This window comes from Lissotriton helveticus, chromosome 1_1 (genome assembly GCF_964261635.1).
Source record: "Lissotriton helveticus chromosome 1_1, aLisHel1.1, whole genome shotgun sequence".
Taxonomy (NCBI): domain Eukaryota; kingdom Metazoa; phylum Chordata; class Amphibia; order Caudata; family Salamandridae; genus Lissotriton; species Lissotriton helveticus.
Genome location: NC_136057.1, coordinates 650,013,750 through 650,030,148, shown reverse-complemented (window position 1 = coordinate 650,030,148; position 16,399 = coordinate 650,013,750). Strand labels below are relative to the sequence as shown.

At 42.9% G+C, this 16,399-nt stretch overlaps 1 protein-coding gene across 1 annotated transcript in view; it reads left to right on the top strand.

Annotated features, from left to right (window-relative positions):
• Window positions 1-16,399, top strand: part of HGF (hepatocyte growth factor) — a 564,049-nt gene that overhangs the window by 135,509 nt on the left and 412,141 nt on the right. Inside the window, exons 3-4 of the mRNA XM_078674176.1 lie at window positions 8,548-8,660; window positions 11,026-11,140. Of these exons, the coding sequence (XP_078530302.1) occupies window positions 8,548-8,660; window positions 11,026-11,140 (228 nt within the window). The remainder of the gene's footprint in view (window positions 1-8,547; window positions 8,661-11,025; window positions 11,141-16,399) is intronic.

Genomic DNA, 16,399 nt, shown 5'->3' with positions numbered 1-16,399 from the left:
TGCTTTTTATCATTTTATTCGTACATGCCCCAACATTCCTCCAAAGCTGCTTTTCCCCCTGCATCAGCAATGCCATCCTGCGTGCTGCAAGTGATTCCTGCAGTGTCTCCCAGGGCTTCAAGTTTGTTGCAGAACTGAGTATCTCTACTGATTTTCTCTCCCGTTCAGGTGACTGCATGTGGATCGAGGAGGGACAGTGGCAGTGGTCCTCCTCGATCTAAGCGCAGCATTCGACACGGTATGCCACAAAACCTTACTAGCTCGACTCTCAGATCTCGGCATATCAGGAATCGCCCTAGACTGGCTGAGCTCGTTTCTCAGCAACAGATCTTTCCAGGTCTTTGATGGCGATTCTCACTCCAAAAACCTACCCCTAGACTGCGGGGTGCCTCAGGGCTCCTCCCTGAGCCCCACGCTGTTTAACGTGTACATGAGGCCACTGGCGGGTGTCGTCCAAAAATACGGGATCAAAATCATATCGTACGCAGACGACACCCAGCTGGTGGTCTCCCTGACACAGAAAGACAGCATGCTCCCCCAACCCAATCTGGCAGCATGCATGGAGGAAGTCAAACGATGGGTGACATTGTCATCCTTAAAACTCAACGGTGATAAGACCGAAATATGATCCTCGGCCTCTCTCCTCCTACCACCTATCACCAGCTGTGGCCCTCAAGCTTGGGACCAATGCCAATTCCCAAGGAAAACATAAAGAGCCTAAGAGTTTGGCTAGATAACCAACTCACACTAAACACTCAAGCAACCGAAACAGCTGCAACCTGTTTCGGGATTATCCGAATGCTGAAGAAAATCCTACCGCTACTACCCTTCGAGGCCAGGCAAGTGGTCATTCAGGGTCTAGTGCAATCCAGGCTGGACTTCAACAATGCTCTATACTTAGGAGCCCCAGAGTATGTGTTGGAAAAACTGCAAAGAACTCAGAACTGCGCCGCCCGCACTCTTCTACAGATCCCACGGAGAGAGTCAGCCAAGGCAGGGATTAGATCTCTGCACTGGCTCCCAGTCAGAGAGAGAATAAAGTTCAAGGCGCTCTGCATATCACATCAAGCATTCCACAGAGCAAGCCCAGAAATCAACCATTCTCTTTTCTCCCCCTACTGCCCTGGAAAAATCCTGCGCTCCACGAATGCACTTCTTGCTGTAGTCCCTAGAATAAAAAGAGCCAGAGCAGGAGGCAGATCCTTTTCTCTGAACGCTGCCAAACTCTGGAATTCGCTCCCCTTCTCACTTAGAGCCACCCCCACCCTTCTACACTTCCGCAAAGAACTTAAAACACTCCTATTCAGAAACTAATTCCACCCTTGCCCCTCCCTTCCTCAGAATCTGTCCCTTTCTATTACCAGCGCTTGGACGCCTTTGGGCAGCAGCCGCGCTCTACAAAACCCCCTCACTTCACTTCACTTCACTTCACCCAGGGTTTCTTGCCGTGCATCAGCACTTCCATCTCCCAAGGCTGGAGTACAGGGCCTCCTCTTTCCAGCTCAATAGCACTTGCTTTGCATGACCTTTCCTCCTCTAGTCCTGGCCTGCAAGGCCTCCTTCCTGTCCCAAAAACAAGTGGCCCTTCAGAACCATTTGATTTGCCTCTTTCTTCCAAAGCTGCCTTTCCTGTCCCTGGGCTCATGGTCACAACTTTTGCACCCAGGTCTCCCTGCCTTGCAACTAGCACATTATTTCTCAGCCTATTACTTTACCTCTGCCCCAGGCCAGTGTGCCTTATCTGTACCCAGTGGCATAGCTAGCCATACTGCCACCCGGACGGCCCCTGAGGTTGCCGTTCAGGTGCAGGTAAGAATGGGGGTGGCTAATTTCTGACTGGTTCCGGGGGGGGTGGCGGCCGGTGGATGACTTGTTCTTGTTCATGGTTCATGGGGGGGGGTTACAGATGTCTTGTTCTTGGCGCCAGAGGGATGCCCCTAGGGCTAACGCCCCCCCTTCAACTATGCAACTGTCAGTACCACTGTAAGCCTACCTGCTCTGCTTCAGCTCTCACGATCATTTATCCTGCTATGTTTCTCGTAGTCGACCTACATTTCTTTTAACTTGCAACTACCTATTGGCATTCCTTTTACTCTGCCGCCTGCAACAAGTAAACACACATAGGTGTATCAAGTGAAACAAGCATTGGAAATGCAATAGGTCTCGCATTAGAAAAGTTGGAGCTATTGGTTTTGTAAAGGACAATTTATTTTTAATGTGTTGGTCTTGCAATAGCAAAATTAATAGCTTTGTCATTTACAATGCCAATACTTTAAAACCTTTTCAAATGTGACACCTATAGCATTTGTAATGCAACATGTTTTGTATGTAGATGACTTAGATGTAACAAATAACAATATTCCCTCACGACCTACACAATTTTGGAAATGACAACTTCTATACTTTAGCAATTATTGTTTAACACAGTGTGGCAACATTAACTTTTTTTCATTCGTAATTTTTATTATTTTTCTAAGTACAAAATATCATTCATCAATTTATCATTTTAACATATACAATTTCAAAGTTCATTTAGTTCTTACAATTTCACACAACAGACCCTCTCATTCATACTCCATTCACTCCTTATTCTGCGTCTTAGGGACCGCAGATTGAAGCGCAAAATTAATACGCAAGGTCGACGCGTTTCGGCGGTGTGAAACCACCTTCCTCAGGACCTTTTGGCAGAATAAACAGATATTCATAAATGAATTATAACCACTGCACGGTAGGGTATCTGGAAATTTTCACTAGGGTGGACCCCTGCTTCGGTCACAAGATCATATCAATAGGATATATCATTCTTAAATGTTCCAAACATAAAAGCTAACTATTCCTCCATCGATTACAGTTACGAGGGTTATCTTGAGTTATACATCTTTCTGCAGCGAATCAAGGTTTTCTTCTTCAAACACTTTGAGGCCCAAAAAGCTTATTCTTTCGCCTAATTTATTGGGGTGAATCACTTCTGCGATTTGTCAGGTTAGGTTTTGGATTTGTTTGCCATTAATTTGTCTTTCTCTGAATGCGCGTAATCCAACTCCTGCCGGCATACCCTGGTAACATTCAGTGAGCCAGCTGGTTACGAGGGTATATTTTGTACTTAGAAAAATAATAAAAATTACAAATGAAAAAAAGTTAATGTTGCCACACTGTGGTAAACAATAATTGCTAAAGTATAGAAGTTGTCATTTCCAAAATTGTGTAGGTCGTGAGGGAATATTGTTATTTGTTATGTTTTTGTTGTTCCTCTCTTTCCCTGACCTGTAAAGTAGATATAGAGGGGGTCCCATATTTATGTCAATCCATGACTTAGATGTATTCATCTAACAAATACAAATGGCTTTTAAATTTTTTTTTATATATATATTTTTATTAGTTTAAGAAAACAAGAGAGTGAAGTACACACATCGGGTATTATAAACAGAGCACATTGCGGAGGTGAACAGGCTAATAGACTAAAGGGGTACATATCGATTAAACGATGACTGAAACATCAACACAAACAAATATATAGCAGGAGTAAGGACACAGCAATACACAATCCCGCTAGGCTGAATCCGTCAGAGCCCGTCCACCCGCAAAATCAGGATGATTATAGCCAGTACATATGACACCCAGATATGAGAAACAGATCAGCTCAGAATAATCCACCCACATCTCATACAAGAAAAAGAAAAAAGAAGACAAGGCCATAGAAACAAAAATGAAGACAAAACAAAAAAAAAAAACATCCCCCACCCTGCACCCCTGCAGATAGCTGCAGCCTAACCCACTAGCAACGTGCCTGTCGCCCCAGCTAACTAAGCCCTAAAAGAAGGAAGAAACGGAGGAGGGCATCATCTATCATATCCCCACCCCCCCCGCCCGAACCAAGAATCCCCCGAATTAAATCAAAAAACGTAGTAAGCTGAAAATTCGTAGCCCAACAGGGGAAACTTCAAATACCGCCCTGCCTTCCATAAACAGTACCATCGCAAACCCCGTGTCCAGCGAGACTCGATGTGAAATTCAGTCTCTCAATCTCAACCTTGTCCTTTTCGATCAGACACACGAACCCCCTCCGGACGAGCAGCCGCTTCAGCAGGATAACCAAAACATAAAAAAAACAGAACAGAGTCAAAACCAGGATGTAGCACAGGGTAGAAAGTGCCAAGAACTCCACTAGTGTCCGAGACTCCCCTAATCCTCACGGATGCACAGCGTTGTTGCGGCCGCCATCTTAGCGGCATAGACACATAGGGGAGTAACACAGGTCGAGGTCGACTACAGTTCCCAGTGTTGGGTCCTGGAGGGGGATCATACTAGTCTATCCATAATCGGTAGTAGTCGTAGGCCACACGATCCAGTCACCACATCGTGTCTTCTTCGATCACTCACATTACCGTTCAGAGGCTCCGACACTTCCCACAGTACAAGGTCTGGATCCCCCGTCGAAGTGGCCATCGAGGGCATCTCAAGTAAATCCGCTTCCCGCAGTGTAGCAGGGTCCGGTCCGGTCCGTTCAATTCCAGTCAAGCAAGTTATCATCGTGCGTAGGTGGGCATCGATACACTCATGAAATGACCCTATGGCCGCCAACACAGTTAGTAGTGACGAGATACTACCAGTTCGTTCCACAGCACTGCATTCGGTCTCAGTCATAATGTCGGCTCCGGAGAGCCCGGTCCCCCGGAGGGGAAAACAAGTGGATGCGGAACGGAAGACTGCAGAGGGGGACACTCCGTTGGCAACTATGACAATCCGGACGCAGCTACCGCAGGCGGAGAACCCCACCCGGCGAGCACCGGTCACCCCCAAAACCGGCCCACTGGGCCAGGAACCCCGGACCGCTGCTGCGATTATGTGTCGTCACCCCTCTCTCAATGTGCACCAAGCACACCAATCGCCATCCGTAGCGGGTCAAGAAAAAAAAATGCCACCTCAGTTGACCGGACCCTGTCACACAACCACGGCCGATGTTGTTCAACTTCAGCCCGGCTTTCAAGCTGGTGCAGGCCGCAAATTGCCACACGACGTATCTTTTTCCACCGACATGGCAGAAAACTCAGGATTGCACCATTTCAATCCAGACCAGACACAAGAAGGCAGGGCGCAAATTCAGGATATACGACAGGATCTACTGGCAGGAGACGGAGGTCGGCGGAGCCGGGAACTCACGCGGCCATCTTGGTTGCTATCGTAGCTCCTCTCCCCGGCTTTTAATTTTATTAAATAATTAACACTGAAATAAAAGTTCTTGTAATTTATAATAGCAATGGCTTAAACTACTGTAAATAACTTTTGTGGCTACAATATGTGCCAGTCACACAGGTGCCCTTACATCTCTATGCCCACTCTATGCAAAGGTCTAGGTGTCCTATAAAAAATACTGTGTTAGTGCGTGTGTTAGACACACAACTGGACATCTGCGCCGAAGATTTGTACGCAGATATTAGAAAAAAATGATATAACCTCTGCTTCTCTCAAACCCAATGCGCACAATGTTGTAGGGGGTGGACGTTTTCTCGCATTGTTTTTTTCTGCTCTCTCTATATATTATTCCCCAAATGTGTGGACAAAAAAATAAATGGTATTTCTCTTGGAAAGCACAACATCCCACAATTGATAACGGAATAATGCATGCTCCTAAAAACAGGAAGAAACACAATCAGCCGTGTACGGATTCTCTAGTCCAACCCCTTTTCGTGGTCATCGCAATATTACACGGGTGGGTTGGGAGTTATTAGGCTGATTCGGGCAGTATTCTTTTGTGTGTTGTTTTCGGTTTCAGGTTTATGTGCGCTTTGTTTCTGTGCCTATAAGTGGTTGTATGCAGGTTATCAAGAGCCCCCTGTCAAAGGGCATAAACACAGCTTTTGTTTTACAGATTGTTTTCAGATGCGTTTAATCCATCGTTTATTTAAGGTGAACGAGGAATACAACTCCCAGAATGCACCAGTTTGTTAAACAAAAGCCTACAACTGGGGCATGTTCCCTGTGACACGCATAACGCATCGGAGGACATTATGTGTGTAGTTACGGTCTGGCAACGGTGCGTGGGGTCAACGTTTACTTACAAAAGGGTATTCTGTTAAATCTCAACCACTGACCCCCGTCTCTGCTTCCTCTCCAGCCTTAGGAGTCCAGGATCCCCCCGCTAGTGTCTGGAGACACCCGCTCGCTAACAACGGCACATGGAAGTGATTCATTTCCAAACTAAGGATCGGAAGTTGGTAACTAAATAACTTGGGAATGTTACAAAGCAGCTACATTTAAAGAAAATCAGGTGTACTTCAGCCTTGTCCGGGTAAGGCAACTTAGTCAAAACGGAGGCAGCTGAAATACATTATTCAAGCTGCAGGCTACGAGTGGAGACGAGGAAAACACGTTCTCTTAAGATACAATGAGAACGATGTAACCATACAAAACAGCCACGTAATGAGAGACAAGCTCTTGGCATTGCTGTGGGGACGGGCGCAGGGGGGAGGAGAAACGAGAGACACGGCCTGGCGGCCGTGAAAGTGAAAGTATGGCCGGCCGGCCGTGAATAATTAGGGGAGGAGAACTTGCTGTGGGGAGAGGGGAAGGGGGGAGGAGAAACGAGAGACACGGCCTAGCGGCCGTGAAAGTGAAAGTACGGCCGGCCGGCCGTGAATAATTAGGGGAGGAGAAATGCCTGAGGCAGAGCGCACAGCTTCAGATGCCTGTGGGATGGAGGCATGGTGGCTTTGAAGTGCACGCACTTTTTTCACGGGCACTGCATGCAATCGCCAACGATGGTTAAGCTCTGGATAAGCCCCTATATTCTCGCAAGCTCAATGCGCAACCGCATTGACAGGCGAGACCTAAAAAGGAAGAGACAGCAAGACAGTCAGAGAGAGTGAAAAAGATGAGCGAGGTTGAAGACAGAGTGAACGGTTTAGGAAGAAAGTAAGGAAGGTGAGAGCATGAGAAAAGCAGAGAGAAAGCAAGAGGAAAAAAACAGCAAGAGAATAGGCAAGAATGGGTCACAGAGAGGAGCAGAAACATTGACCTGCAGGCACAGATGAAGTGATAGAAAGAAATAGGCAGGTACAGTGAAAAGAAAGAAAGAGCAAGACAGAGAGTGTGTGGGAGAGCGAGCGACAAGGAAAACCCTAGAACATGTGTGAGGATGTATGGTTCAAAGCTACTTTCCCTTAAATAAGGTTTTGTTTTTCAGTAAGTCTATTCTGTTAGTACATTCTGTATTTGTAAATATACATGTTGTCGTGACTGTGGGGAGCCAGTTTTAAAACCCTTCATATCCATATGCAAGGCTTCTTCCCCAGTGCTAATTTCCCACAGAAAGGAAGTATTGGGGATGAACATAGCACTGGGAAAGTGTGAGAGGACCATGTTCCTTCAAGGCTCTTTAGTAATGATCACTGTGAGAAGTAGTCTATTCTGATAGTGATATCGTCAACCAAACTCAGCTGATGAGCCTGTCAGGCGGGGTAGAGTAGAATTTCAGACAGTAGACAAAGGAGCACTGCTGAAGTCACTGTGTCAGGAGAACAAAGATGTGAAAGCTGAATCTGTCCCATGCATGAATGGCTTGAGCAAAACTCATATTTGTACTCAGATTCAATATAATCCCAATGTTCACATTTATCTTCATAATTCTATGTCCAGTTTGCATCAGCATGAATGTCTTTTAATCTCAAATGATTGTTTGTTGGGGCCTACTGTGGGGGGATTCTTTGTTGGTTGGATAGGCATTGTGGATTTTGGGTTTCCATCTGCCCGATGTTGCGGTAGCAAGAGATTATTATTTCCTATGAAACAGCCTTGCTCACAAAATGTTGTGCTACACTATGTGAGTCTTTAAAATTTCAATGTAAAGAATTAAAACAAATCTCAAATTATCCTACTCTAAATCAATTACTTCTACTCTTTTCATTCAATGTTACATTTCTAGACGAGATCAGAGGTAAAGGGGAAGGTTGCATGATTCCACATTTTGCAAGTAGTCTTATTCAGTCCGCAGAAAACTGTGCCTTCCTACTACACAGATTATGAGTTTGGATAATCTTTTATTTTTCAGTCTAATAGGTTCATTAATCTGATAAACTGGGCATTGTATGGGTAAAATGCCAGTGGTATCGGAGTGAAGGTGTATTTTTACAGTTCAAACACCATAGGAAATCAGCTGTTGCTAGCAGTAGTGACATTGATTCAGGAGAGAAAGGTAATTTAGGACTCACTGTAAAACTTCTGTAAATTTGTATATAAAATATATCTGCATTTCAGAAACGTTTAGTAATGTTTGTTCATTTGCACTTTCGGTTTATTGTGGGCATTTATGAAACCTCCGATGATGTCACAGATTAGGTTACGTAGCAGCTAAATATTACAAAAAAGTATGTTCATTACTTCTACCCCTTGGAACTTGATTTGATAAATGATCTTCCTATCCTAGTTATGTAATTAATTTGTAATTATATTCTGCCTACAAATGGTAACATTTCTCATGATCTCATGACCTGCTTCTATGTATTATTCTCAGATGTATGACTTGTTGAAAGATGTGTTTCTCTTTTACAGAGCGTTTGCTTTTGATAAAAGCACAAACCGATGCCACTGGCTTTCATTTAACAGCAAGTCTCCTGGAGTAAGAATCAAACATGACTATGCCTTTGATCTTTATGAAAAGAAAGGTAAACACTTATTTCAGTTACAAAGAGGGTAAGCAGAAAGAATGGCCATTATAGTTAGCAAACACATGCTGATGACACTGAGTGTCCTACTAAGGTCACGTCAATGGCACAGGTGGATTTCGCTTTCAAGTAATTGTATCTACTGTGTTTACAAAATATATCGGGGTTTGAACATTCTTCGTTAATTCCTTAAGGGTATCTCATGTACAGCACATTGTCTAATATTACTTCACAAAAAAAGTACTTTATTCAGCATTTCTCTGAGCTTAACTATGCAATGTGAAGGTTTAAATGCAAAATGAAAACGAATGTCACAATTGTAGGATTATCGCCAAATTTAGTGTATGGATTTTTTGTCCACGGTTTTCTCGATAAACATGAACATGTCATAGACATATCAATCATCAATATATCAATCAGTACCCTCTCAGTGTAAATAACTTGAAATACAAGACAAAATTGACTGAATCAAATAATCATTCGAAAACGGCTGAAGAGGCTGTGCAGTATGTGGCTTCCATTCACTGTACATCCCCATTTATTCAGCCACACAGATCGCTGCACAGACAGATGTTTTGACAAGCCTTGTCAAAGCCATTAGGTCTCATATTTTAAATGCCAAGCAATTGTATGCATGCACGTGTGTGAAGATGCAAATGCATACATCCAATGGCATGTTTAGAATGGGATTTCTCGTAAAGAAAACCCAGTCCAAGATTGACACAGGCATCACATGTCCTTCGTGACTCTTGCAGATATTTTTAATTTAGCAATTTAACATATCGGACACTTATGTTACATCAGAAAATTAAAATGTTTTAAAAAAAGATGTAAAAAGTCACACAAAGTGAAAACAATATCAAGGGAGGGGGATTGAATGCAAGCATAAATGGGAATGAGTGCATTGTAATAAACAAATGAACTGTGAGGAGGGGTGGGGACAGCAACATGGAGAGCGAGGGAGATGGGGACAATTGGAACGGAAGATAGAGCAAGGAAATAGATGCACTCCCAAGGAGTGTTTACAGAGCAAGATAAAAGTGGTTCACTGAATGGATGCAGGATCAGCAGTGGAAAGATATAAGTTTACCAATCAGTACACTGTGAGACAGAAATCCTCCTCGGCAAACATACACATTAATAGGAGGAAAGCCAAAGAGATAGACAATAAAGTTCTCCAATCATGAGCCAAGGCTACTCTCTGTATGTACTTGAAACAATACATCAGGCCAACAGAGAGCTAAACCTGTCTGTAGCTTAGGAGCGGCCCGTGCAGTTAAGAGCGGTGCGTCCGGGTTGGGGGATTCGATAGATGACCACAAGGGGAAACTAAATAAAGAATTAATAAACCCTTGTAGTCTTCCAAAAGCCAACCCCCCACACCCGGCTCCACCACCCCATGCTCTTGCCTGCGTGGGCCATTGCTGCTTTAGCTGACAGCTAAAAACAGTGCATGGCTAAACCAAACTCATGAATTAATCTTAGGATTAACTCTGGGCATAGTTTGCGAAGTGTACTTCGAACTACGCGAGCTACGCAAACTGTGTAGTGCACTGTGCAAAATGCTGTTCGCACTGATTGCACAGTGCCGGATGATTGTCCGCACTGTGCAATCAGTGCAAACTGCATCTAGCACAGTGCAAGCAGTTGTTTTCTGCCGCTCCAGTAGATTTCTACTTAAGCGGCAGCTTTCTCAACGCGGACTGGTAGTTTCTCATCGCGAGCAGTCGCGAGCATACGCGACCACTTGCAATAAGAAATCTGACCTCCCGGCGTTGAGAAGCTCGCCGGGAGGTTTATTTTCCACACTCGTGATCGGCAACTTTGTTGACCGTGAACGAGGAAAAAGTCTCGCCGGGATGTCATTTTGCTTGCTCGCGGTCGCCAACTTGGCGTTGAGGGCCACGAGCAAGCTAAAAATGACCACTACACAACGCGTGTTTGCACTGTGCTACGTGCAATTCACATAGTGCAAAGTAGCGCAAACTTCGCAAGCTACGCGAGCGTAGCGTAGTGCTTTGCCAAGGCTTACTGAGGATACCCGACTTTCTGTAATACATTTACAAAATAAAAAATGCCTAGTTTAATGTACTTCCTTATTTAAATGAACCCACTTTGCTCCCCGTGATGCTCACATTTGGAACCGATACTTGCAGAGAAATATCCAGTAAATAAATTCAACAAATCAAGCTGTAGGAGGTCAAGAGGTCTCCGTTAGGGCACATGTTTCATGCTGAAGAGTGTGCTGAACTCACACACTGTGATACAATGGGCCTATCCTTCACACTTGTTCTCTATCTTTTGTGATATTGTTTCAGGTTTTTCAAGGTACTAAAATAGTTTTTTCTTTGATTTCGACCAACAGACTACATCCGAAACTGCATTCACAATAAAGGAACAAGTTATAAGGGAACTAAAAATGTTACAAAGAACGGACTTCCATGTCAGTCATGGAATTCCATGATTCCACATGAACATAGGTAAGCATAAAACAAAAGGGACGTGATTGTTCTTCAAACATTTTTGTCACATATTTTTAAGTAGCCATTAAAAAAAAAACTTGTGCGTTTGTTCTTCTATAAGGAAGTGTTCTTGGTTTGGAGTGTCTGGGATGCCTCGTATAAAGTTAGATTATGTATGCGTAACAACTCACATGTCAAATTCTTTATTCAATTGGTGAAGTTTATCCCTATTTCTATTAACTTAATACAAAGATGGTTTGACCCATCAATCTCACTCACAAACAAGGAACCACAAGTGATACGACTGAAAATCAAGGGGCTTAAGAGACGTTTCAGTGATCTCATGTGAAAAAAACAGTTTCACTACTGTTTGGATTTGAGGAAGCACTGGTATTTTGAAGCAATCATAATCTTTATGTTCTTTGTTGAAGATAATTACACTGTGGAGCTAACATAGAGAGTCATTATAAGAAAGACATTTCTGTGTTTTGTTACTATTCAATTGCCACTGCTTCAGCCAACTATGGGCCAATGGTCAAGAGGCTCTACAGAAATAAATGAATGGTAACATCAAGATCATGTGATGCCTTGGTGGAGGGTGTTGCTGTCACTATCATACATACAGGCTTGAATCTAGTATTTCAGAGTGGGAGGTTGTAAAATACATTTAAAAAGTGTGGGATCCTGTGGCAGTCCTTACATTTCTTTAGTGAAGAAGATGCTACTTCTTCTGTTCCCTGAGGTAGAAAATGATGGATCCAATTTAATCCAGAGTCCCTTAAACCCACCTGACATAGCTATCTGTACAACAGTTGCTAGTTAATGGTGTAAAGCCATGGATAAGTCCAAATAGACTTATACATTGACAGCAATTAGCCAAAGGTCTTAAATCACAAGGGCTGACATTTACTACAGATTTACTTCATATCCTTGTTTGGGAGACTGCATGTAGGTAAAGTAAACAGTAATTACTGTTCCTAATTTCTTGGAGGCAAACATTTATAAATGTTCAAGAGAGTGTGACAGAGAAAATATAAAAATCTGAAATAGCTATTTGGTGTCTAATTTCCAAAGAAAGTTGTATATGAAAAGCAATCACAACAGCTTATTTTACTAAGCTCAGCAGACATATGTGTAATTGTGAACTGTGATTGATCTGAGACAACTAATGGAATTAATAATTCACTTACATAGTACACATACTACAAGTAGGATCAGATGGATATTGGGTTATAATGTCCTCTGTAGCGGTATGTAGATTAGATGAGGAACACAGAGTTATAAAGAAAAATGGAGTGTAATAAATGTGACACTTGGTTTTAGCTTGGTTAGTGCAGCCTGGCAATTAAACATGTATTTGGCGTGCATCTCTCTTAGCTTGGAAAAAGTTATGAATTTCAAGCATTATACTTTGAAATACTTCCTTCTTTACACTATTGGCCAGGTTCATGATCATAGCAGTATTTGGACTTATTTTGTTTTTATTAATTATGGACCTTCATTTGTCAGCTATGTTAAGCTCAAGGTATTGATCTTTTTACAGTGCAGTTAATCTTTAAAGGCAAATTATGAGTTATTGTTTTTTCTAACGTACACCATGTACTGAACTTTTTTTTAAAAAAATTGTCATATATTGCTGGTGGTCCTTCATTTAATGAGCATGCAAATCATCCACTATCATCCAATATCCATACCATTGTTAGTATGAGAGATGGCAATACTAGAGTAAGGAATTCAAGCAAAAAATTAACTCCAGTGTCGTGTATTTCTATAGGTCCTGAATCGATCCCCCTATTCCTGACCCTATTCTGGTTAAACTAACTAGCTAGTTAACTAACAGTCAGCCCATGAGGCAAGAACAGCCCACATGATGCAGATACCGTTATCTGACGCAGTCACACTACGGCACAGGAACGTGTTATCTGATTAGGTCATAACGCTTGAGATCTAATTAGACAAGCGACATTCCTCCAGCCCCTGATAAGGCATACGACGTTCTCATAACAAATCAAACCTATGACAACCTGGGAAAAACCCTGCGGCCATTGTTTTGATTTCACAGAGAACTTTAGTAAAGAATGTGCTAACGAGCAAGTCGTATGACATCTTTATTGACGTATCTATGTCCATCCTTACGTCAATCTCGGCACCTTTAAGGTATAAATATTGCCGACCTTGCCCTATGCAAACACACGCGTGGTGACAAGACGGAGCAGCCATACTTGCCGAAGCCGAGAGCAGAAGCAGACCCCGCTGGCAGCAGCCCCGCCTTCCTGACGCGCTGAGAGACGCGCTGCTATCTCAAGCCGAGAGACCCAGCACCGGCGCTTTCGGGCAGCCCTCGCAGGCAGCCTGGAATATCGAGAGCAGAGAAAGAGATACCATTCCTCATTCATCCTAACTTCCAGGTACAGAACTGAATAACCCCTCACAGAGAATTCTTTAGTTATTCACTTGGCAAAAACAAACTTAACTTAAACTGTAACTTTCTATTCCCGCCCACGCATTAGACTTAGGTCAGGTACACGGGGTAGGCGTATTTAGAAACACCAGTCGAGTACGTTTAGTCAAATGTATATGTGTATGTAAATATATTTTAATCATTTTAAACATCATATGGCTCAGAAACCATATCAATGTTTTTACAGTATTATTTTATACTATTGCTTTTAATGTATGCACTTTACTTAACTATAAGTATTGCAATAATATCGATCCATTTCTCATGTATGAGAAAAGAGACTGATCAATAAATAACATCTTTTATTGAACACGCCCGTCTCTTCCTTTTCTCTACATTCTGATGAGACTAAGAATGCACGTACTGACTGAGTAAAATAATTGCCTTGTGCTCACACGACTCTCGAGATTGACTCTTGATTAGGGGAGAGCAAAGTTGTCATGTTCTATGGTTGTCAGAAACTAAATCCCTTCTTGTCTAATCAGGGGAGGTAATTCTTTCCTGAACATTCGAGAAAGTTTCTAGCGAACTCTGAGCTTAGCTGGCAAACCCAAAAATTAAGTCTAGTATCGACAGTAGTAGACCTAGTTAACGTCTGGCCTAGGCCTTTACTGCTGTAGGTACTATTCCAATGCGCAGAGCCTATTGGGAAGATAGGAACTACACTACATGGCGCCCAACGCGTTTGGAAAGGGCGATAAAACTAACGTAAGACATTTAGAGTAACTCAGTTGTGCTTTCTCACTCAGACCCCTTTTCCCAAATACTCCAATGACGTCTGGAGTGGGTGAAAGGTTATATCCTCCAAAACCTCGCAGGAGGGAACTCCTATGTATGGTTCTTGGTCAAGTCAACGTTGAAGGATAAACAGTTCCAAAATATTGTGCATCTAATCTTTGTTCCATAAAGAAACCTGATCTGCAAACAAACATAATACCATCCTGTCTGTAAAATGGCAGAGAGTGATGATGAAAGAGAGGCAGTTAGATTAGCAACTGAACTCGCAGATGCTGATGCTACCATGCAAGCAGCAGACGCGGATATAATACTCATTCCGGTCATCAAAAGGAGATCTATAACTCTAAAACTTATAGAAAATGGACTGACACCTAGAGGTGGCACAGTCATATTCGTAATTGAGGCACACGAATATCGGCAGACAGAGGTATACTATTCATGGATACATTTCCCAGCAGCAAATGCTGTAACAAAGTACTTCCACTATTACAAAGTAGAGGAACCTCCTGAAACGTACACTCCTTTCGAGGAGGTGGAAGTACCACTCAAATTCCAAGAGCATTTGCTCTTATTTGATGGCGCCCTAAAACATAACAATCACATTACAAGGCTCGGTCCTTTAGGAAGACCAGGAGCAACGTGGCCGGTCTTAGCCGGATACACACCACATCCAGACATCGAAAGAATGCCTGCAGCAGAGCTGTTAATACAGCTAAAACAACTACTAAAAATTCATAGACAATTAGTTCAGTATGTAATGCGGACTTCAACAATTCAGCCAGCGATTAAACTTCCACAGCTGACCCCTCACCAGGGGAACACAAACAAAATTACACCACAGAACATCCAATCCTGCCTAGGTAAAGTTCCAGCTAAACGGGAACAGATACCATTCTGGTTGGCACAGAAAATTACCCAAATAGAGGCGGTGTTTCCTGACACCACCCCATTAGAAAAACACAGGATTCTGACTATATGTCTCCCAATGGGAATCGCACCACACATTGAGGACTGTGACACTTGGGGTACAGTCTTTGCTTCCATCTACACAAAAACGCACGGTGTTCCATCCATTTCGGTAATACCAGATGTGCTAAAACAAATTCAAGATGAATACGGTCCAGAACCTGCTTTAACTCTTGGTATGAAATTACTGAAAGACTTCAAGCAGGTCTCGGCTATATTACTAGCCAACATAAAAGGTGAAGCAGCAAACGTGGCGATCCGCCAGAGGTTAAAAGAGACAGATATAGCAGACCAACCAGCTGAAATTGCCAGAATCATAGAAAAATCCTATGAAGAACTAGGCAGAGATAGTCTAGGTGGAATACCAGTAAAACCGCAACTGACTACAAGTCCAGAAAAAATATTTTTTAATAATAATAATTCACCAAAAAAGAACTGGGATGGAAACAAACAATCCAATCCTAAAGAAAAGAAATTCCAGTCCCGAGGAAGGTCTCCTAGGCGAAGAGAGAAATCTCCAAACCAAAGACAGAGGTCACCGCAGAGTGACCCCTCGGGGAATAGATATAACCTTAGAAATAGGGATAATATTAAAAAACCTGATAGATATCAAGACATTGATACACGTCCCTCTCAATCTTTTCAGAATTCCTCGCAGAAATCGGAAAGAAGAGGACGATCAGAAGAGCACGCCAAGTCCAAAGACAAGGAACCTGCTCAGCTAAAAAAGAAATTACAATTTCCAAAAAAGAAGGTAGCCAGTATCAAGGTAGTTAACAATGCCGAGAATACTGAGGACACAACTGAAAAACGGAGAATGGGCTCAGACAATGCTAGACAGCGCAGCAGAGGTGAGCATAGCTCGCAAAGTCCTTATGAATCATCTGGAGACAGTGGATACGAATGAATACCTTCAAGTGGAAACTGCAGACACCAGAGTTAGCAAGCCCCACAAGATATACGAGATAACATTACGTATAGAGGGAGATAAGACTAGGAAAATTAGGGGACTATTTTGGGATAACCTCTCCAAAGGCTATGACATCCTTCTAGCTGAAAAAGACTGGCCACCAGAGTTTGTCAGGGAGTGCCCTCATGGCGAAGAAGTAATT